General features: G+C 33.7%; 1 protein-coding gene across 7 annotated transcripts in view; it reads left to right on the plus strand.

Annotated features, from left to right (window-relative positions):
* LOC105342164 (plexin-B) overlaps positions 1-25572 on the plus strand; it is a 288820-nt gene that overhangs the window by 79056 nt on the left and 184192 nt on the right. For all 7 annotated transcript variants that reach the window (XM_034449323.2, XM_066082177.1, XM_034449322.2 and 4 more), the window contains one exon: positions 21177-21305. In XM_034449323.2, coding sequence (XP_034305214.2) covers positions 21177-21305 — 129 coding nt within the window. The remainder of the gene's footprint in view (positions 1-21176; positions 21306-25572) is intronic.

Consider the following 25572-nt stretch of genomic DNA (forward strand, 5'->3'; position numbering starts at 1 on the left):
TTCAAAAATCTTCCTCTCAAAAACAATTTGTACAGAAATGCTAAAGTGTAAATTCAAGTTTATTCAAATCATGGTCCCTGGGGTAAGAGTGGGGGCCATGATGGGGGATGAATTTTTTATATAGGAATATATAAAGAAACTGTTTTAAACTCTTTTCAAAAACCTTTTGGCTAGAATGCTCAAATTTGTGTAGAAGCATCTTCTTATAGTGTAGATTCATGGTCCCTAGAGGTAGGGTTGGGCCACATATGGGGGGGGGGGGTGTGTTTAATTTTTACATGGGAAAAAATATAAAGAAAAATCTTTAAAAATCTTCTGGAAAAGCATTCAGCCAAATAAAAAGCTGAAACCTTTGTGAAGGCATCAATTGTGTAGACTGAAGTTTGATCTTCATTCCCTGAAGAAGTAGTGCCACCAAAAGGGCGGGGTTTAAATAGGAATAAAGAAAAATCTAAAACAACAAGAGGGGTTTGGTAATATGTCAATAAAATTTTTGTGTTAGATCTTAACTGTACTTAATTGTCAAGATATTTTGAATTTGATACTATTAAGCTCCTTTATTCAGAGTTATGGCTATTGTTGCTCAGGTGAGTGATGTTGCCCCTGGGCCTCTTGTTTACTGTTTATGAAATTAGAGACTAATCACATATTAATTTTAAGCTATTTAATTGTTTAGAGCATTTGAAAATCAGAAATATGATTTTGGCATCTGGCAGTACCTTTTTAGCTCACCTGAACCAAAGGTTCAAGTGAGCTCTTTTGATCATCTGTTGTTGCTGTCTGTCTGGAAGTTTTAACATTTTTTACTTATTCTATGTACTATGAAATCTTGGAATATTTTTAAAGAGTTTCATTTTTAAAAATTTCAAAATGGAACGATACAAGAAACTGTTGTTCAGATGAGCAGTGTTGCCAGTGGGCCTTTTGTTCATCATTGCCCCCACTTTCGAGTTTCAATATTTACATTTCCCAGGGCTTTTGCATATCAAAACTTACAAAATAGTTCTCCTGATTATTTTGATCACAAGTGAGCTATCCTGATAACATTTTGTTTAGCATATGTCTGTTCATCTATCTGTTAATCAATCCATTGGTCTATCCATAAACTTTTTACATTTTGCACATCTTTTCAAAATGTCAATTTCAACCAAAATTGACAGGGAGTATTCTTAGGTTAAGAAATTTCAAGTTCAATGTAGGCCCAAACCCCCTTCAAAGGGAAGAAAATTAAAAAGGTATTAGGATGGAGTGTTTTAAGAATATCCTCTATAACCAAATAGCTTGTAATATATCTTAAGTTTTAAATATAGAAAGTACCCGAGACGCACAACTTTTGGTACAGATGAACAAAATTGTTTGTACAAGTGCCTGACTGGACATGATTATTTTTTTGAGTGAAGTGCATATAATATTTGGATCAAGGTTTTAAGATTTATTGACTTGTTAAGTCCTAGTCACACTATCACTTTTCTTGTACCGTCATTTAACAACATTCAAAACAAGAGTTTAATTCATGTAGACTATGCATTGAAGCAACATGTGAGCATGGCAAGGTAGAGTCCCCAGACATGCTATGTAATAAATTTAGGGCTACCAGTCCTTAAAAAAAGAATGGTGGACAATAACAAAAGAACTAAAGAAAAAATTCAAAGTTTATGACAAAAGGAAAACGAAAAACAGATTATTGAATGATTTCATGGAAATGAAGAAATAAACAAATGTCAACTGTTTTCTCTGGGCTGGTTGAATTTTAACAATTGCAACTTATACTTGGTGTCAGCCCTGAGTGTCTCGCTAGTAATCTAATGGGTTTAAACACTGCTGATGTAGAGTTCTTTTCCCTGATTATGACAGAGTTCACTTTGAGTTTATTGTTGTTTGCCTTTTTAGATTACCGAGACGAAGTTGGGGGTAGCTTATGCTATACCCATTTATGGACTTAAAAGACTTGGATGATTATGAAACTTAACAGACTTGAATGCCAATTCTGAGCCATAGTTTTTAGCTCACCTGAGCTGAAAGCTCAAGTGAGCTTTTCTGATCACATTTTGTCTGTCGTCCATCGGTCCGTCTGTCTGTCCATAAACTTTTCACATTTTCAACATCTTCTCAAGAACTACTGGACTAATTTCAATTAAACTTGGCACAAATCATCCTTAGGCAAAGGGGACTCAAAGTTATGAAAATTAAGGGCCACACCCTTTTTCAAGAGGAGATAATTAGAAATTAATGAAAATTTTTGAGAACTTTTCAAAAATCTTCTTCTCAAGAACTATTTAGCAGGGAAAGCTGAAACTTGTGTGGAAGCATCCTCAGGTAGGGTAGATTCAAAATTGTGAAAATCATGACCCCCAGGGGTAGGGTGGGGCCACAATGGGGTTGAAGTTTTACATAGGAATATTCAGAGTAAATGTTTAAAAATCTTTTCAGAAACTTAATATCAGCCAGAAAAGCTGAAATTGGTGTGGAAGTTTCCTCAGGTAGTGTAGATTCAAAGTTGTGAAAATCATGACCCCCAGGGGTAGGGTGGGGCCACAATGGGGGGTTAAAATTTTACATAGGAATATGTAGAGTAAATCTTTAAAAATCTTCTCAGCCAGGAAAGCTGAAACTTGTGTGGAAGCATCCTCAGGTAGTATAGATTCAAAGTTGTGAAAATCATGATCCCTGGGGGTTGAGTGGGGCCACAATTGGGGGGGGGGTGGGGTGTTAAAGTTTTACATAGAAACATATAGAGTAAATCTTTGAAAATCTTCTTCTCAAAAACCAATCAGCCAGGAAAGCTGAAACTTGTTTGGAAGCATCCTCAAGTAGTGTAGATTAAAAGTTGTGAAAATAATAACACCCCCGGAAGTAGGGTGGGGCCACAATGGATGGGGGGGGGGGGTCAAAGTTTTACTAAGGAATATGTAGAGTAAATCTTTAAAAATCTTCTTCTCAGAAACTAATCAGCCAGATGATTCTTTATTATTGTTAAGACTTTGGCCCCACAAGAAGGTTCAGAGTTTGATGTAGGTTTATATCCCATAAATAAACAGTTTTTAAGGATCTTTTTGAGAACTGCAATACTCAACATGTGATATGACTATAAAATTATCCTGTTAGAAAAGTAACTAATGATTATAAACATAAGAATATCCAGGGGGAAAAATGGATTTTATTTATACAGGATCTACATGTATTATTGTACATTGTCCAGATAGTTTGTATTATGACTCCATTAAGCTGGTTTTATCATACCTATTGTTCCTCGGGTGAGCGATGTGGCCAGTTGGATTGAGACCACTGTAATAATTATTCCCCAACCTCCTACACCTGTATATTGGTTGACACCCTTCTTATGTAAACAGTAAATCTCTTCAGGGCATTTGTTACACTTCAACGCACACAGGTGAACCTCTCCTTAGTGAGATTTAGGTCAAAGTCTAGTAAATGATTCCAGACTGTCATTTTTGGTGCTAGAACCATTATGATGTCATAATTAATTTGATGAATTTATTCCCGTATTTTATGGCTCTAAAAGACTGATGTTGACATCATTTTAAAGAGGAGGTCAAGAACTTATTAAATGCCATTTTTGAAGAGACTGTAGGTATTCTAGAGATGTATATTTCATTAGTCAAAAATTGACCAAACTCTGAGATTTGTTACTTTTATTCTTCATATTTCATAGAAAATAGTTGTTTAAAACATGATTTTTTAATTGTGTTACCAAAAATTTAAGCCCCAGTACACTATATGAAACAAAGGTATAGTTAGGAAGCATCATTACAATAATTTATATGTTGAATTTCATAGACCTGTAGGCACCTTTCATTTACTAGATCTTGACCTTAAAGCTGTAACGGGATGGGAGAAATAATGACTGACCAGACCAGGATTCGAACCCGGGCCCCCTGAATCTCTAGTCAGGTGCTCTACCAACTAAGCTATCTGGCGCCATTATTCGAACTGGTCTGACCGTCACAAAGCTATCAACATCAACAGTTGTTCCGCATAATCGCACACAGGACTTACCTTACCTGTGTACACATTTTACACATTGTACACATTTTATTGTTTGTTTATTTACCATTCGTATGTGTTAATTAAATGCAGGGCTGATTAAGAATCAGTTAACTAGAACTAGATATTATTATGTATAAGTAAGTATTTTAAAAGAGCATTTAATATAACAAAAAAAATATTCAAATAAATTTTCCAGGTAAAAAGAGGGGCAAAGACAATTAGTCATTTCCTCCAATTACTTCTTGTCAAAATTGGTGCCAGTTTGAAACCATCATATGAGAAACATTTTCTTTTGAGCATTTATCAACAAAAATAATGACTAAAATGCTATTTCATTGCTAATACAAGTTAAATAATTTCATTTTTAAACTATTGACATACAGATTACATCTTTTCATTGATAATGTATGTCTTTAAAAAAGTTATATTTTTTTCTACTGTAACTGTCTTTAATTCCACATGTCTAAAATTTCATGATTTCTTGTGTAAGTACCTTTCATGGTGTTTTTAATTTCATGGATAATCGATATCTTATCCTTGAAAGGTAAATCCTGATTGTAAAAAAAATCTGATAAGTGATGAACCTGCATCATGTATTTACATTATTTTCTTAATATGAATAACTTAAAATAAAGGCCTTATTCGTGTTAAGTGCTAAGAGAATGATAAAACAAGTTGTGTGGAATGTAATAAGCACTGGTGTATAAAGTGCATTGATACATTTGTCATGAAAATTTGGGGAAAATGTACATGTAATTTGTTAAAAAGAAGTACACATTTATAATCAATCAATCTTAACATGAAGCGCTAATTGTGAATGTTGATCACAGACAACGTCATGGTTGTACAGGAGTCTTTGCCTTAAGAAGATGTCCGAGATAATAAATGACAATAACCCGTGTTCACAATTGCCTTTGATAGGGCCACAGAGATAAAGGTCAAACGAATCTTCCCTTATAAATAGTTGTTTAATTATAATACTAATTAAATTAACATGAAATTCATGTTTGCTATTTTTAAATATACTATGATTACGATAACAAGTGGTTAGTTAGGCCCTCATCACGCACACATGCATCTTTAATGGCGGCCTACACAGAGACGGTGAATGCACAGCTCAATATTCACGGTGGTTTAATGTTCACAGAAAATTGTCTCACTTTGAACATAGTGCAATTAAAAACACCATAATGTTTTCCACGTTTACAGTTTTCCAAAATCAAAGACCCCCAAAACTCTAAATCTGTTAATCTAATAATAAGTTAATTTTCTGATCTAAATTTTCTCTGACAAATTGACTATCAGTCAAGCGGATCCCACTGTATATCATATTACAAGAGGCAATACTGTATCATATCATATAATACATTTAAGCATTGAATCATTATTTTTTGAAAGATATAGTCTCATAACTGCAGCAGTGTGGACATACAAATTGAGTAACTTTGTATGCACACACTGCTGCAGTTATGAGACTATATCTTTCAAAAAATAATGATTTAATGCTTATATTTACATTTTTTTAACTTCTTTCCTTGTCTGCAAATGTGATTTATACGTCCAAATTTCTGATTTATTCTAAGGGTAAGTTCAAATTAATGGAAGAGCCACTGTAACAGCCACAAGCGTGAACTTTGATTCTCGCTTGTGACGTTGCATTTTACAGCATTCACCGTTTGTGATGTCATAATAAAACTAGTTGTATTAACCTTTGGGTACCCTGTGTGTGTTACGGTCTTATAACTGCAGTATCTTTTCACAAACTTTACATGCAAAAAATATTCGGAATGTAAATATTATTGTTTATATACAGTCGCACCTGTTTTAAGAGGCCACTTGTGGAACAATGATAAACTGGCCGCTTAAGACAGGTGGCCTCGTATTCCAGGTTTCAAATTAATAAAGAAAAAACACTGAGTACATTCATTTTGGCCCTATTGCACAGATTTATAAATAGCATCTGTAATGGCGGCGTACATGGAGATGGTGAATGCACAACTCAGATTGCTGAATAAACAGTTTTTAGCTCACCTGAGCTGAAAGCTCAAGTGAGCTATTCTGATCACATTTTGTCCGTCGTCCGTCCGTCCGTCCGTCTGTCCGTCCGTCTGTCCGTCTGTCCGTCTGTAAACTTTTTACATTTTGAACTTCTTCTCTAAAACCGCTTATCCAATTTCAACCAAATTTGGCACAAAGCATCCTTATGGGAGGGCGAATATAAATTGCAGAAATAAAAGTCCGATCTGTATTCAAAGCGGAGAAAACCTTGAAACTGTAGAAAAAGGGGGGTGCATTTTTAAAAATCTTCTTCTCAAGAACTACCGAGTTAATCTTAACGTAATTTAGCATAAATCATCCTTAGGGAAAGGAAAATATAAATTGCAAAAATTATAGGCGATTTCTGTTCCAAATTTGAGATAATTGCGAAAATACTTATAAAGAATGGCTCGTTATTCCATATATCGTAGACTGGCAATTCATTGCGATAGACTGGTCTTATGACAGGCATCGCCAGTCTACCGCATCTCGAAAACGAGGTTCTTTGTTTGAAGCTGGCAGTTTGTTGTGCAACAGTTCACGTGCGAATATAATCTATGAAACATGGAAATAACCTTGGTGCCGATTATTGTGAAGTAAATTGAGGTTAAATATTTCAACGCGTTGTCATTTTCACTTGTGATGTTGGTTTTAGTTTGTTTTCATTTTTTCGTTTCATTTTGCTTTTTAACTTGGGAAACAATCGCCTTGTATTTGGAACATAGACTTCGGTAAATGTTTACCTGCGAAAATGATTAAATCTGATGCATTAGCAACGTACTAAAGTGCATTTCCCTCTGTTTTTATTGTTTATTGATTAATTTTCTAATTGTTCCAACAAGGATCAAACAAGTGTGTTGGTGTTAGCTTGTTCGGATTTTCGTTTCGTTTTCATTATTTACGCTTTTAAACCTGGAAACTATCGTCTACAGGTATTTCGTGATTTTTACGTATCAATTCAAACAGATACTTCGGTAAATCAAACAGTTAACTGTTTACCTGCGCAAATTAAGCAAAATCTGATGTAGGGGTACTGAAATACAATTCCTTCTATCGGCAATTCGGCATTTTCTTTTGATATCGCTGACGGAAATATGTAGGTATATACATGTATATATATATGATTCATTTCGAAAAAATAAATTGTGTTCTTTATTTGTTATAGTGCATGTTTCTTGTGTTTAATTGTTTACAATTTCTATTTACTAACCATATTTGAGTGTTAAGCTTCGAATTATAAGCAAGATACAAAGATTTGCTCACAATTCTATGTTTGTACACAGATCTTAAAAACTAAAGATTAAAAAAGTAAAACAATTGTCAATATTTATTAAGAAAATGTTCAAAGTCTGTTCTTCCAGAAACCAACTTTAACAACTTATTGTATTGTAAACTTAATCTTTTTAGCTCACCTGAGGGTGGGGCCACAATGGGGGGGGGGGATGGAAGTTTTACATAGGAATATATACAGTATATCTTTAAAAATCTTCTTCTCAGAAACTAATCAGCCAGGAAAGCTGACACTTGTGTGGATGCATCCTCAGGTAGTGTAGATTCATAGTTATGAAAATCATGACCCCCTGGGCTAGGGTGGGGCCACAATGGGGGATCGAAGTTTTACATAGGAATATATACAGTATATCTTTAAAAATCTGCTTCTCAGAAACAAATCAGCCAGAAAAGCTGACACTTGTGTGGATGCATCCTCAGGTAGTGTAAATTCAAAGTTGTGAAAATCATTACCCCCGGGGGTAGGGTGGGGCCACAATGGGGGATCGAAGTTTAACATATGAATATATAGAGTAAATCTTTAAAAATCTTCTTCTCAGAAACTAATCAGCCGGCAAAGCTGAAACTTGTGTGGAAGCATCCTCAGGTAGTGTAGATTCAAAGTTGTGAAAATAATAACCCCTGGGGGTAGGTTGGGGCCACAATGGGGGATCGAAGTTTAACATATGATTATATAGAGTAAATCTTTAAAAATCTTCTTCTCAGAAACTAATTAGCCAGGAAAGCTGGCACTTGTGTGGAAGCATCCTCAAGTAGTGTAGATTCAAATTTGTGAAAATCATGACCCCTGGGGATAGGTTTGGGCCACAATGGAAGGTCGATATTTTACATAGGAATAAACAGAGTAAATATTTAAAAATCTTCTTCTCAAAAACTAATCAGCCAGGAAAGCTGAAACTTGTGTGAAAGCATCCTCAGGTTGTGTAGATTCAAGGTTGTGAAAATCATGATCCTCAGGGGTAGGGTGGGGCCACAATGGGGGGTCAAAGTTTAACAAAGGAATATATAGGGTAAATCTTTAAAAATCTTCTCAGAAACTAATCAGCCAGATGATTCTTTATAATTATTAAGACTTTGGCCTCAGGACAATTCTTTGGCCTCACGAGAAGGTTCAGAGTTTGATGTACGTTTATATCCGATGTATAAACTATTGTTAAGGATCTTTTTGAGAACTGCAATACTCAACATATGACATGACTATAAAATCATCCTGTCAGAAAGGGGACTAATGATTATAAACATAAGAATATCCAGGGGAAAATGGATTTTATTTATACAGGATCTACATGTATTATTGTACATTGTCCAGATAGTTTGTATTATGACTCCATTAAGCTGATTTTATCATACCTATTGTTCCTCAGGTGAGCGATGTGGCCCATGGGCCTCTTGTTATTAATTTTAAATGGCTGTTTTCATTCAATTTATCTATCAAGGGATTAAGAGCAAAACAAATTATATTTGCTAAATATGCCTGAACAATTATTTTTAATTGATTAAATGCAATAAACAAACAGTAGTAGCATTTCCATACAAAGGCTATATGTACTGAACTACAATAGCCAATGTTTTACCTCTTAAAACAAAGCGTCATAATTCCATTGGGATGTTTAATAAGCACCTATCCTAATAAGCATCTATTCTTGCAAAGAAATTTTCTAGAAAAAATGTGCATATTATTGTCAAATTGCTGTACATGTTGAGCTGTTAAGTGCAGGACTGGCCATTTAATAACTTTGTAATGAAGTATACAAATAAATGTAGATATATAAATAACACAAAACAGGTGTTATAATCAATTATCTCATCAAATCCCTGCAGACTTCATGATCAAATTACACACTCAATTATTTGTCAATAACTCATTATCAGCTGTCGAAATTTGGCTTCTTTCGATACGGGGTCACATGTCATAGTCAGAAGTCATGGGACAAAACAGACAAAATGGCCGTTGAAAACCATGGGACCGCTGGCCGCGTTAGACAGGTGGCTGCTTAAATGAGTTAAAATATAGTGAAAAACTGAACGGGCGGGATTGTAACTGGCCGTTAATGGTGAGTGGCCGCTGATTAAAGGTGGTCGTAACAGCAGGTGCGACTGTAATACAATTTTATATCGTATGATATAATATTTTATCTTACAATTTCATTATTTATAAACAATATCATTTCATTTGATACAATATCATATCATACAATATCATACCATATCACCTGATACAATATCGTATGATATTAAACATTATTATACTTTCATGTTAAATACTGAAATCTGATTGGTTTAGACGCAGTTGATAATCTGTTCTATTACCCTTAGCGTTAGCAACACACTTAGCAACGGATTACATAACGAATTGTTAAATGCGCGTAAATGATGCGCGCACGGTTCGCAGTAGAATTCAAGTCATTCCTATAGAAAAGCATTTAAGTTTTCTTTAAAATTGACATTCAGTCACTCTGCGTCGGTTGACAATGGTTGTCTCGGGATGTCAATTTCAACTGTTACCCTCCAAAACAGGCACTATTTATATAATATTGATTAATTAAAGTGCCTGTTTGATACCCCGAGAAAACCATTGTCAACTGATGGAAGTAGAGGTTGAGAATGGATTTTGAGGGAGTGTCGTTTTCAAGGAATTGTGGGTCCAATTCTGACGACAAAAGTATTAATATGTTTAAAGAAGGAAAGGTTTGAATTTTCTCTTACCTCAGGTGTTGTTGTTTTAGGATCTCAGTGCTAGCCAGTGGTTTGCACTGGCAAGCTTTGCTCTCTATTAACTTGCATTTTCAGCATATTGGTTGTCACAAAATGATTATTTCATAAACATGAATACATATCTATGAATTACAGACCCTGAAACGTGCTACTACACCTTTAAAACAAACCATACTGCTCCGTGCAAGAAACGAAACGAAAAGTACCGTTCACAAAGCGTACCGTACCATTCACAAAACGAACCGCACCATTCGCAAAGCGAAACATTATCGTTCACAAAACGAACTATACCGTGCAGAAAGCATGCAAGATAATGTATGTTAGACCCGCCTCAAAATGGTAAAAAAAAATGGACGGGGATTATCGCCAGCCAGATATTTTCAGTAGGTATATATAGATTTCTAAGGCGTCGAGCTAATGCTCGGCAGCCTTCTAGCGATCGTCTGGATTGGCAATCGTCCAAAAATTCATGCTCTGCACCGCCTTTTAAATGCACATAAGAAATAAGTTCCTTAAAGTATTAAACGTATTACAAGATTTTTTTTCCATTTATTCAACTAAATTGTGTACAAAAACCCAACTTTGCCTCCCTGGTGATTGACAACTCATTGCATAAGAATCAATTTGCTTAATCAAGAAATGGCGGATGAATACAATAAGGCCTAAGTTTAAAGATTCACTAAATATTATTTTAGTTTATCGCTTACATTTTAATTGGAAACCGTGCCCGATAGAAATAACATTTTAGATGTAAATTTATTTGTTATCAGGCACGGTCTCCAAAATAAATGTAAGCGATAAACGTATCTTTAATTTCGTTGCAAAAAATAAACTCGATAATGCAGTTTAGATAGCACATGTTGTGGATTTGTTTGTAAACAACCATACCATAGGAAATCTTGTTTCAAACAGGAATTGAAATAAATAAATGTATGTTTTATTATTATAATTCAGGACACACTGTTAATTTATTCAAATTATGAACCTGTGAAAATTGTTCAAAGACTGTTTGAAGCAGAAAGAAAAAAATTATTTTTGAACTTTGAAATTTCTTCGATTTTTGCAATTATGATGAGTTATTGTATTAAAAAAGCACCACTACCTATTTTATAAGAAAATATACTGATTTTTGTTTTTAAAGCAGCAAAAAACATAATTCATTTCTATTCTAAGTCTAATATCATTTGATATGACTATTAGTACAGAAATTCAAATTATTGGTATCATTCTATATAAAAGAAAAAAATGTCAGCTCGACGCCTTTGTGGCCGTTCCGGCCTTTGATTTTATACAGGATTTAATAACACGTACTAAGATTTAACGCTGTTATTATACCCCCACAAACAAAGTTTATGGGGGTATATTGGTTTCACCCTGTCCGTCTGTCTGTAGACACAATTTGTCCCCCTAAAGAATTTTTTACTACTGCATGGAACAGTCTGAAGATTGGTACATATGTTGATCACCATCTGAGGATGTGCACCAGCAATTTTTGTTTTAATCAGTCAAGATTTAATGATTTTATGACGGTTTTCATTTTTTAAAATCTATATATTGTACACTGATGTTGAAAAGTAAGGGAGGTAATCCTTACAGATTTTATTAATTAGATAATATATTAAACACTCTAAAATATATTTATATAAATACATCCAGATGGAGGTTTTTTGTCTTTATGTCTTCACTCAATTGATTTTTTATAAGTATTCTATCAATTGACAATCCAAATTTTTGTTTGTCAATGATGAATTCTTTAAAAGAGCTGATAAGAACATCAAAGACAAGTGTGACTGAATTCATTTGTCCCAAGGCAGCCATTATCTGAGCCATGGTTTAGATGGAGCATGTGTTTAGGGAAAATTGATAATCTGAAAAATTGGTGGTGGTTTTGGGGCTATTTTAAAACTGTTTCATGTAAACCAATAGTTTCTATCAATATAAGGAAATAAATAATATCAATATTGATAAAGAAGTTTACTATTTTTAGAAGTTGTTTAATTTATTAGTCGAGTAAATTGATGAAGTGACCCTATAGGGCATTAATTTTAATGAAATTCAAAATTACTGATATGATTGTACTGTTTTGGCAATTTTAAAATTGTTTGTAATATTAAATTTTCTTTTTTACATATTTTTACATTGTATGGTAATTATGGTAATGTTTTGTGAGTTTATTAATTTAACAAGCTCATCAAAGAGAATCATAGTCCTATGGGATCAATTTTCTGATTTGGAGTTCCATTGTACCATAGAAGAAAGTGAGGAAAATTAAAAACAACTAATTGCATCTGTCAAGACTCTTATTAGAAAGATATTCAAAGTTTTACTAACAAAAGAGCATTGTTTAGTTTTGAACATATTATATTATGCTAATATACATTTACATAAATGGATTAGGCAGCAGGCAATGCCTATGTAAGCCTTCTCCATAACAGAAGAGCATTGCTTGGCTACCGGTATTTCCATTTACTGCAAAGGGAGGGGTTATTGTCATTTTGTTGGTTTTTTAGCTCACCGAGCTGAAAGCTCAAGTGAGCTATTCTGATCACATTTTGTCTGTCGTCCATCTGTCTGTCTGTCTGTCTGTCTGTCTGTAAACTTTTCACATTTTCAACATCTTCTCAAGAACCACTGGGCCAATTTTAACCAAACTTGGCACAAAGCATCCTTAGCCTAAGGGGATTCGAAGTTGTGAAAATTAAGGATCATGCCCTTTTGCAAAGGGAGATAATAAGGAATTTATGAAAATTTTCGAGAAATTTTCAAAAATCTTCTTCTCATGAACCATAAGACCAGGAAAGCTGAAACTTATGTGAAAGCATCTTCAGGTAGTGTAGATTAAAATTTGTGAAAATCATGACCCCCGGGGGTAGGGTGGGGCCACAATGGGGGGTCGAAGTTTAACATAGGAATATATAGAGTAAATCTTTAAAAATCTTCTTCTCAGAAACTAATCAGCCAGGAAAGCTGAAACTTGTGTGGAAGCATTCTTAGGTAGTGTAGATACAAAGTTGTGAAAATCATGACCCCGGGGGGTAGGGTGGGGCCACAATGGGGGGTCGAAGTTAAACACATTAATATATAGAGTAAATCTTTAAAAATCTTCTTCTCTGAAACTAATCAGCCAGGAAAGCTAACACTTGTGTGGAAGCATCCTCAGGTAATGTAGATTCAAAGTTGTGAAAATCATGACCCCCGGGGATAGGATGTGCCCACAATAGGGGGGGGGGTCAAACTTTTACATAGGAAAATATAGAGAAAATTTTTAAAAATCTTCTTCTCGGAAACTAATCAGCCAGGAAAGCTGAAACTTGTGTGGAAGCATCTTCAGGTAGTGTAGATTCAAATTTGTGAAAATCATGACCCCTGGGGGTAGGGTGGGGCCACAATGGGGGGTCGAAGTTTAACATAGGAATATATAGAGTAAATCTTTAAAGTGGGGCCACAATGGGGGGTCGAAGTTAAACACATTAATATATAGAGTAAATCTTTAAAAATCTTCTTCTCTGAAACTAATCAGCCAGGAAAGCTAACACTTGTGTGGAAGCATCCTCAGGTAATGTAGATTCAAAGTTGTGAAAATCATGACCCCCGGGGATAGGGTGGGACCACAATGGGGGGGGTTGAAGTTTAACATAGGAATATATAGAGTAAATCTTTAAAAATCTTCTTCTCAGAAACTAATCAGCCAGGAAAGCTGAAACTTGTGTGGAAGCATCCTCAGGTAGTATAGATTCAAAGTTGTGAAAATCATGACCCCCGGGGGTAGGATGGGGCCACAATGGGGGGGGGGGTCAAACTTTTACATATGAGTATATAGAGTAAATCTTTAAAAATCTTCTTCTCAGAAACTAATCAGCCAGGAAAGCTGAAACTTGTGTGGAAGCATCTTCAGGTAGTGTAGATACAAATTTGGGAAAAATATGTCCCCCGGGAGTAGGATGGGGCCACAATGGGGGGTTGAAGTTTAACATAGGAATATATAGAGTTAATCTTTAAAAATCTTCTTCTCAGACACTAATCAGCCAGGAAAGCTGAAACTTGTGTGGAAGCATCCTAAGGTAGTGTAGATACAAAGTTGTAAAAATCATGACCCCCGGGGGTAGGGTGGGGCCACAATGGGGGGTCGAAGTTTAACACATGAATATATAGAGTTAATCTTTAAAAATCTTCTTCTCAGAAACTAATTAGCCAGGAAAGCTGAAACTTGTGTGGAAGCATCTTCAGGTAGTGTAGATACAAAGTTGTGAAAATCATGACCCCTGGGGGTAGGGTGGGGCCACAATTGGGGGTTGAAATTAAACATAGGAATATATAGAGTAAATCTTTAAAAATCTTCTTCTCAGAAACTAATCAGCCAGATGATTTTTTATAATTGTTAAGACTTTGGCCCCAGGACAATTCCTCGGCTTTACAAGAAGGTTCAGAGTTTGATGTAGGTTTATATCCCATTTATAAACTATTGTTAACGATCTTTTTGAGAACTGCAATACTCAACATATGATATGACTATAAAATCATCCTGTTAGAAAAGGGACTAATGATTATAAACATAAGAATATCCAGGGGAAAAATGGATTTTATTTATACAGGATCTACATGTATTATTGTACATTGTCCAGATAGTTTGTATTAATTATGACTCCATTAAGCTGATTTTATTATACCTATTGTTCCTCAGGTGAGCGATGTGGCCCATGGGCCTCTTGTCTTTAAAACAATTAAATTTAAAAAAAATATCATCAGATACATAAATTTGTAAATGTATTACTTTTATACATATGTGTTTACAGTAAATTCTGAAAATTTTGATTTTAAGTTTTTTTGTTAACTTACTTTTGAGTTGGCTCGCAAAGCGATCAAGTCCTTGTTTTCTTAGCTGTTTCTGCGAAAATTTTACACTACGTTATTCGTGTGCTATAGAAAAAAGTGCATGCATTAACAGCTTTAATTGTTTGTGTGATTGCCAATTTGAAATTGGTCAACAATGTCACCTTTATTTATACATATATTTTTAAAGTTTTTCTTGATATATAAAAAATAAAACAAATCAAAGTAGTTTTTGTTCAATCGATGCCCATGAATTCGACAACTTAATTGTTCTGTATTACTGTTTGAGAAGTTCGGAATGGAGATTTGCGTAAAATCTATTTTTAGAAAAACCCAGTTTGTTTTTCAATTGAGCTCGCAAAGCGAGAAGACCCTTGCTATCATTGGATCTCTTGGAGTGGATTTTGAGCACAAATGTGAATTGATAATGTGCAATATAGTGCAATTAGTTCTTATTTCTTTGTCATTGAAATATTATACTGGTCCTTTGTCTGTATCCTACGATATGTTTATCGCTCGCACGTATCAGCTCGCACATATCAGATTGCCAGTCACTCTAGCATTGCCAGTCTATCATTAAAATATCAACAGAACGTATTAAATCAAAGTACTGAAAGTACTGACTTGAGTTGATGATTCAGGAATCAGATATTTATGACCCTTTTCTGCTCTCAAACAAGCAGAATTTAAAATAAATCATGAATTAAAAGTAGGGTGATTTCACCATGCATCGGACACCTTTGGATTTTTCCCTTTGTTCACGCATCAAATATTGTTCAAATATAAATAAAACTTGTTTTAAAAGTTACAGGTTTTCCCCTTGCTTAATTATTGGAGAAAAGTTTGTGAAATTGTTAAAAAAAGTAGAAAATAATGCAAATTATTGAAGTGTTGAACTATTTCACCATGGATCGGACAATATTTACCAAGCATCGGACAGCAATTGCAGTACAGTAGAGATTAAAAAGTAACAACATTTTCTGGTTTCTTTTAATGCAAAAATACAAAGGTTCGGAAAAATTGATTTATTCAATTGCATTTCAGATTTCTTTTAATCTACATTTAGGAATTTAGACTAGTGCTTCTGTTTAAAAAAAATCTTAATCATAAGGGGTTCTTTGTCGTGCCAGCTCCTACAGGAAGTTTGGACTAAAAAGCATGTGTCTGTAAAACTTGATTTTTAAGTGGTCTTAGGAAAATGTTTGTATCAGTTATTTTTTAAATTTTTATTTTACTTCACATTTAAAGTATATCACAAGGAATGGGCACATAATCTCCTTATTATTAGAAGAAATCATCCAGTGAAAACTGTCCGATGCATGGTTAATTTGTGTCCGATCCATGGTGAAATGAACATATGGAACAAAAATGACCTTGACATTAATTGTTCAAATTTCTTGGACTTATTTTACTCAAATTTTGTTTCAAAACTTACTTTTTTCTAAATATATTACACAGAGAGTACATTTTCACGAATTCACAATCAAACGCACAACATTCAAATAATGCTTTAGTGTAAAATCTTCATAATTAAATTTTCAATCATGTCGTATTTGACGTCATTTTACAATGCCTACCGTATTTTCCCGACGACTCGTCGATGCGGACGACTCGTCGAATTGCCCATTTTTAGCCAAAATTTTAACAAAATCCTACGATACGTCGATCTCAGACCATACGTCGATCTTATCACTTCAAAATGGCCTATAAAACTGCAGTAACATTATCAGTGTATGATGCCACGATGTCACCGATATTGCTACCAATTATTATTAATGATTAACATTTAAACAATTACGCTTTATACTTATGCATCAAATTTTCAAATACCGGCAACTACTACAAAGTCGCTTGCATTTTAAACAATTCCCGATATCGCGTGTTATGCAAAACTAAACTTACTTTATCAGAAATATTTTATTCCCAAGCATTAAAATAAGTATCCACTCTGACTATCGCCAGTGTATTCGCCATTACGTAACCAGCCACTTGTTGACTCGGCGCGTGATCAATGTTTGTTTAACAATTTCCGGTGTCAGCTAGGCATGCACCTGTCTCGTGTCGGACTTCAAAGGGGGATCTCAAGTGCAGAAAGCTTAGCAATTACTATGATTTGATGAAACTTGTTTACTTTGTATCCAGTAATGCAGTTACACGCTATTGTTTTACATAGACACTGTTAGAAATAAATTGATCATTTGTACGACTTGATAATGACGATATACGACATTCATACGTTTCGTAAAAAAATTATCTAACAATAATCAAAGAATTGGACAATAATTAATCAATGAACTATAATCACTCTTATAACGGTACTCTTTATATACACAGTGAGTGAAATTGCCGTAAAGATCTCAGCCTTAGGGCAAGATTATTAACACAACCGGTGTCAGCCTATTGTATAAACAGCAGTATTGATAATTGCCGATTACGTATTTTAAGATTGAATTTGACCATTAAATATTGCTGATTTATACTGTCCACTAACAACTCTTTACAAATAAAATAATTAAATTTAAAAAAACATCCCCCGGACTTACTGCAATATTTTCTTCCATTCAAACTTGGTTTCAATTTTACTGCGCAATGTTATCTTCCTACTAGTGATACATAGAACCATGTGACGATGTGTTTATAAAAACGGAACGGTAAAACTTTTAATTGATTAAAGACAATGTAACATTTTTTGATAACTGTTGTTATTATTATGTATTTAAGTGTTGACAGATGAGTGAAAATGATAATTATTAAAGATGAACAGTGAATTCAACAACGTAATTTTCAATCACACAGCCAACTCAAGATGATTAAAACCAAAAGATTTTTAATGCTATTTTTTAAAAATTTCTGACTACGAGCCTACGACAAGTCGAACAAGACGATAAGTCGGATGCTCTGCTTCAGAGGAAAAAAATACCGACTAATCGTCGGAAAAATACGGTATATTGCTATTTCTTTGAGAATGTGACTATGAAATTCTTAATAATGATAAAGTTCATTTGTTTTAATTGAGGAATATACGAAACAACACATGAGCGTATGCACATTTGTTTGTATCTATACTACTATATTAAAATAATAGACTCGAATTTTTAAGCTTTAATACCGATAAATCGGAAGAGTATTGCCTTTTGTTTTTATATATTTTAAACATCATTGGTACTTGAAGATTACCAATTTGTTTTTATTTTTTCTCAATCAAGCTTTGCTAATTAAAAATCAGTGAAAATTCCTCAAAAAATTCCGGAAATCATCTGGATTTTTTGGATTTTGCAATCTAGCGCGTGGGCAATACATTCACGCTAACGGGATCTTTAGTTCATGTTTCTACAAAATCATATTTGCATTAATAAACTCAGAAACGATAGTACAAATATGTGTAAATTTTCATTGGAAATTTAATTGCTTTATATTCTGTTCATATATAATTTTATGATTCTTTATGAGAGAAATTATAGAATAACAAATATACATATTTACTTAGTACTTACTTTTGTCTTCATGTATCTTTTAGGAGAATGAAGATATAAAGTATAGATTGTTTTATCGTTAAAATGAAAAAAATATATTTATGTCCTACGTACCCGGTTTTACGATAGAATGCGTTCCGTGTATTGTCTCTGTAGCATAGAAAATATGTGTACATTGTTGAAAAAGTGTAGAATTTTAACATTATATGGATTAAATTTTTGATTAAAGGTATTTACAGTCAGTCTTAAAGTGGTTTATTATGATTAATTTGACTGTTATTTTCAATGCTTCTTCATTCATTTTCTACAAAATCGTTACGGGACAATTCTGCAATTTTTTGTTACATCACGGGTATATGTGAGGCATAAATAATAAATGGTTACATTGAAATTAATGTTAAAACAGGCTTGGCCCCTGTGGATGTATCTATTTCGTAAATGTCCGATACGCAATGTCAACCCGTGCACGCAAGGGTCAAAGTCTAGTATTTATAAACAAAGTTGTCCGATTCAAGGTATGTGTCTAATGCATGGTTAATACACCCTATACAAATATCTTATTATCCCTGGCTACAACATATTAAGGCGAGAGAAATTTAATTTTTAGTTTTACGGATCCGCCGACCCAATTTTTTCCGATTTTGTTAAAAAAGAAAAGGAAAAAACAATCGTATTTTCAGAAATTCTTAAGTTTGACCGATCTTTGTTTTAAATTTACTTTATTTTATTTGAAATCTGCAAAATATTTGACAAAGTACTCTTTTAAAATGAAGTGCTGGTGTCTCTATAACATGGAGTATTTAAGATGGAGGTCAGCCATGCATGGTTTGGCTTATAAGTTTTTTATGATTAGCAAAGAAAATGTTATCCTGAACAAGTTTATTAACTTAAGGTCAATACCAATGATTGCATTGGGTTTTCTGTTAACAATGGTCTTGAAACAAATACAAAGTACACAGTGGATATTGTACAAGCAAATAATATGCAATTTTGATCAATAAAAGTTTGCTCACTGTTTTTTTTTTCCCTCCTCCTACCAAAGAATTTTTTACCAAAAAATCCGTAAAGCTAAAAATTAAATTTCCCTCGCCTTAAGATAAAAAAAAATCATTAATCATGAAAGATCATTTTTCTAATAAATAATTGTGTAGTGGAGGATATCTAAATATTAATATCATACAATATAATATGATAAAGGTGGTCTCGTCAAGGTGATGTCTACCACAATGAACCCTATAATCTTTGTTTACCTATGTTTAATTTATTTACAAAAGACAGAAAAGATATTTTATGTATTACTAACAATGTAACTAAAATCCATTAGAATATTGACATGTTCAGAGTGAGTCCACTCTTAGGCCCTTCAGGCCTTTGATTTTTTTTTACAATTCTAGAATTTTTTTTATTTTTTATTTGTATGTGTTCCAAACCTTTATTATTCAATTCAATTTTTTTCCCATGTGAAATTAGCCTTGCTACGGTATTAGTCCCATTAGGACAGTTCTAGTTTTTATTAAAACAGTTACAATGAAAATGTTTAACTTCCATTTCCTTTCTTCTTAATTATTTTTTTGATTTTCTAAACTTGCATCGCCAATTTCTTTAAAATTGTAAAATATTTATGTTCACACAATTCATGGTAATACTAATTTGATTATTTTTATGAAATGTTTGATACATTGGGTACATATTGGACTTTACATAGCTTAATTAAAAGTGATTTTCAGGAGAGAGAGATAGAAAGAGAGAGAGAGATGGAGAGCTTGAGAGCTTGTGTGTTGATTATAATACTTAAATTAAAGTTTTATCACTAAACTGCATTATGTCGCTTTAGGTCTCGCACAAGGAATTAATTTCACTATATGTTACTATATAGCTTTAATTCAGTTAATTGATTAACTATACTCTCAGCATATAATTCATGAAAGAGAAATTTTAGTTAAATGCTTCAAGAAAAATTTTAGATCAGAAAAATAACGCCTTATGCGGCTTCTAAGAGAGATAATTTAGAGTAAACATACCTACCCCCAAGTATACGTGGGTTCCACATGTTGACAAACAGGCTCAGCACCATCCAGGAAGTTGCATCATGCGCATCTAAAAAAATTGTTCCATTAGAATTAGTGTGACAATTCCACTAATTAATAGATTGAAATACATTTGTAATATATCATATAAATAAAGAAAAAATGCTTGTCATAATTACCACCTTGCTGAAGAAGATCGGGCAAAACTAAACAAAATTATATTGAGAAAAATCAAAGTGTTCAGGCCATACCTACCTCATTATTAAAGCATGCAAACCATTCACAAAGCGTGCAGCTATTTTTAGCAAAGCGTACCCGACAAGAAGCAAACCGTTCCATTCACAAAACGAATGATATCATTCACAAAGCGAACTGTACCTTCACAAAAGGAACTGTACCATTCACAAAGCGAATCGTACTGTTAAAAAAGCATAATGAACCGAACCGTGCAACTGGTGCAGTGGCATGTTTCAGGGTCTGTAGGTGTTTTTAATTTCATGACTTGTGCATACTCAATAACAATCAAAGAGAATGTTGATTAAAATAATTATAGATGTAACTGTTAACTTAGTCTGATATACTTAACTCAGTCAAATGCAAATCAATGTCAGCTTTGAAAATTTAAGTAATGTCTTTTACAATTAACGAATAAGTTTAGTTCAGGTTTTTGCAATAACTGATAAATTCATGTCTTTAAACATAAAGAATAATTTAATAAATGTTAGAACATAAGCAACATTTTACATTACATGTATAATATATTATAATGAATATTTTTTGTTGAATTACTTTACAGAGCAATGAAGGCAAAAGAGGAAAACTATTTTGTCCAATGGTAGACAAAGCCAAAACTGGGGATATATATTTACCAGAGGGCCATTCGAAAACCATTATTATCCAAGGAAGAAATTTCCCTGCTGAGCCGGTTAGTTAATATTGAATCATTACCCAAACAGAAAGGGTTAGTTTCAACCTGATAATTATTTTGATATGAATTTTTAAAGTCTATTGCAATTGATCTTCGTCTGTCTTTGTGCATCATCTGTCGTCCATCATGTGTTAACAATCTCCCATTTTTAACTTCTTTTTGAAGTCTACAAAGCCAATTGTTATCATTTTTGGTGTGAAGCATTTCTAGTGTAAGAGGAATTTAAATTTTGAAATTTATGATCTTACCATCCCTGGGACCTCATAGACAGTGCCTAACATCCTAGAAAAAAGCCAAATTTTCTAAAATCTTTATCTCTACTCCCAAATAAATGGAGAAAAAATTAAATGCATGAATATGGTGTCCAAAGTCCATCTATCTAAAATGTGAAATTCATGATCCCTGGGCAGGGCCGGGCCAAAATGGCCATATAGTGAACATGTATTAAATCTTTAAAAAATTTCTTCTCTACTCCCATATATACAGCCTACTCCGGATATATTGAAATTCAGGGGACCATGCAAATTATTTCAATATATCCGTATTTCAATATAAGCGAAATTGACTGATGTGAAGCCGCCATTTTTTATAGCTCAATCCCGATGTAAGCATAGAAAACCAAACCCGAACAAATTATTAGATCATCATTTATCTATTACAATAAACGGATTAGTACATAGAACATTAGTCCTTGGAAGTTTGATTAAAATTATATCTGAAAGTTTTGTAAGTTTCGTTTTGTTGCTATCTTAAACCTCATCATAATCTCGGATCGCATTCTTTTACGTTTTTGAAAAACGTTAGAGAAAAATCACCACACTCAAACGCCTCAAATATTGCTGAACGCTGCTTGTATTTCATCGTAAGTGTACACGCAATAATCTCAAAATCCTTAGCTATTTCGAATTAAGGCTTTGTTCTTTAATCAATAGCCATAACTAGTTTGTATTTAGCGTCCGGAGATAAGGTATTTCTTTTCCGTGGGGTTTCCATATTACGTCTAGCCTCGATACATCCGTATTCGTAAAAACAAAAAATTAAACAGTGAATAAATTTTACTTTTTAATAAAAGTATAAAAACACACATGAAGAGAACTTATCAATTCACACCTTTGTATATCAACCGGTTAGTCTGGCATAATTACTGTCACCAACTGTGACGACAGCCGCCAGGGAGAACTTCAATATAACCGTTTTAAAAACAACTAATTATCACCTTTGGGGACCGATCAGTGGCTTCAATATAAGCGATATTTCAAAATAACCAATTTCATTATATCCGTGAAATCAATGCAAAGAATATGAGAGGCAAAAACTGGGGATTTATTTCTATTTCAAAATAAGCGGAATTTCAAAATAAGCGAGTTCAATATAAGTGGAGTAAGCTGTACTTGAGAAAAAGTTGATGCATGGTTAGGATATCCATGAAGCCCTCTACCTAAATTGTAAAATTCTTACCCCTGAAACGGGGTTGTAGGCCCCAGGGCACGGCCAATATGTATTGCAATATAGTGATAATGTAATAAATCTTTAAAAATCTTCTTCTCTACTCCCATACTTATTTGAGAAAAATTAAATGCAAGGTTATGATGTCAGGAAGCCATCTACCAAAATCAAGGCCCCTGGGGGAGAGGTTCAGGCCTAAGGGCTGCTAAGAGCCAATGTGACCATATAGTGAAGATTTATTATTAGGGCCCCGCAAGGATTTGCGGGTGCCCTATAGTAATCACTCTGTCCGTCCATCCTTCTGTCCGTCCGTCCGTCTGTCACTCTTCCGTCCACAAATTTCCTGTTTTTTTCTAATAACTTTTTTTATGGTTGCCCAATCAAGTTCAAATTTGGTATGGTAGTTCAGTAGGCAGAAATACATATTTTGATGCTAAGTTTGGTTCTCTATGTCTTCTGGTTTGGAGCTGGGGTGGTGGGGTAGATTCATAACTATGCATAAGAAGAATGGGCAAAGAGAGATAACTGCTGAGAATGAATGGGCAAAGAGAGATAACTGCTGAGAATGTTACCATTGTATACATGGAAGGCTGTGCAATATTTGTCCTTTGGGATTAATTAACCTTCCACAGGAAGAAAATCCTAAGCTTTATCTTTATCTGTCACATTGAGATTAATTACTGCACTGCCTGTGTCTGCAAATGAACTTTGTTTTGAAGTTAAGGTCAATTTTGAATGATGTGTAGTATTGTGTACATTCTTTGAAATATGGATTTGAAATATAATATTCATATTTTTTGGGGTTAAAATACCGTACACAATGATTTATGATAGTTTTATTGAATAGAGGCAAAGCCTAGGTATCATTGCATTGGTATCAATTCTTTGTTTTTTTAACAAATTTTATTTCATCCCATGTTAACCCACTTTATCCCGTGGATATGACTCATTGGATATTTTTTTGATATTCCAGAGTTGTGACTTTACAATGGGATTTGCCTAGGCATAATGAAGTAAAAATAATGTAGAGTTTTATAAACAGTGTAAACATTGATTGCGGTGTATAAAATATGGGATAAATAGAATCTCATGATTTGTAGTATAATATGATTTTTATCCAACTTGTGTGTTTTATCCCCTCACTAAGGCTCAAGAAAAAAACACTTTAATTGTTGGATGAAAATCATATCCAACTACAAATCACGAGATCCTATATATTCCAGTTCTTTACATCTTCTGCCGGGCATTTATTTTTCATCATTGTTAATATAAAGAGGATGGAATTCAAAGTTTTTTTCACTTCTCTATATTAATTGTCATAGCGGGGCCCTTCCTGACTGGTCAGTTTTCTAGTTGATTTAATAAATGAATATTTTCTTCTGTACTATCACAGTTGTGGAAGATAAAGTCATGCATTGTTATTAAGTTCAAAATGTCTTGATGTTAAATTCTGAAATTTACTGACCAGGCCATTGGGAAGATGTTGAGGCTTTATATGGGTTGGGAGGGGGGGGGGGGTATAATGGCCATGTAGTAAACATTTATTTTTATGCCACCCTTCGGAAATGGGTACGATCGAGCCATTATTAACAGAGTTATGGCCCTTGGACAAATTCCAGTTATTTGTAGATTCCGTTCGTTTTCATTGCAGAGGTTAACATATTGAAATGAAATTTGGTATACAGGTTTATCATGATAATATCTAGGTCAAGTTTGATATTGGGTATGATCAAGCCATTATCAACAGAGTTATGGCCCTTGGATGTAGAAAAATTCCAATTATTTTCAGTTTCCGCTCATTTTCTTTGCAGAGGATGAACATACCGGGGTATTGAATTGAAATTTATTATACAAATTTATCAAGATAGTATCTAGGTCAAGATTGATATTAGGTACGATCGAGCCATTTTTGCCAGAGTTATGGCCCTTGGACTTAGAAAAATTCCAGTTATTTGCAGTTTCTGCTCATTTTCTTCGCAGAGGATGAACATATTGAAATGAAATTTGGTATACAGGTTTATCTAAATAATATCTAGGACAAATTTGATTTCTGGTATGATAGAGCAATTTTTGACAAAGTTATGCCCCCTTGAACTTAGAAAAATTCCAAATATTTGCAGTTTCCGCTCATTTTTGAAGCGCATCGCTATCAGCTCACTTCTCTCGGCTTATATACAAGCGGCGTCATAGAACTCAACTATCAATGCGCCGATGAATATATAGTGCTGTTCTGATTGTTACGTATTTTCAACTAGGAACATATATTCAGTATGCGTTTTAAAAATATCAACAAATCAGTACAATAGATATCTCCTTTACACATTGAAAAAACATCAACATCAATGAAAGAACAAAACAAAGATTAATACGCAGGTGAGATAGACTGGCAATGCCTGCAATGTACAATAGAGACAGAGGACCAGTCAACCGATGAGATAATTTGCATAACAACAGTTCGTTCTTCAATTTAAAAGCGGTGACGTTAATTGTTCGAATATCGGAGGTTAAAAAAATGTTATAATTTCGTATATAAAATCTTTATATTAAAATGAGAGTAAGTGGCTGTCTTCCTATAGCTAGGAACAAATATCGTATTTTATCACTTGATAAAACGAATAAGACAATGTCCAACTGAATGAGGAAAAGCGCGCCACCTTCCCCATGTAGAATGGTGATATTTAACAACTTGTAGTGATGTTTTTAACTACCCTTAGCTGCAATAATGTAGCCCTCTTCGATTTTTTTAATATCTGATGTTTACTGGAGAGGGCTACAATTCCATAGGATCTCCGTAACGGTGCAAAATTCATTTTTTTAA

Source organism: Magallana gigas, chromosome 4 (assembly GCF_963853765.1).
Source record: "Magallana gigas chromosome 4, xbMagGiga1.1, whole genome shotgun sequence".
NCBI lineage: Eukaryota > Metazoa > Mollusca > Bivalvia > Ostreida > Ostreidae > Magallana > Magallana gigas.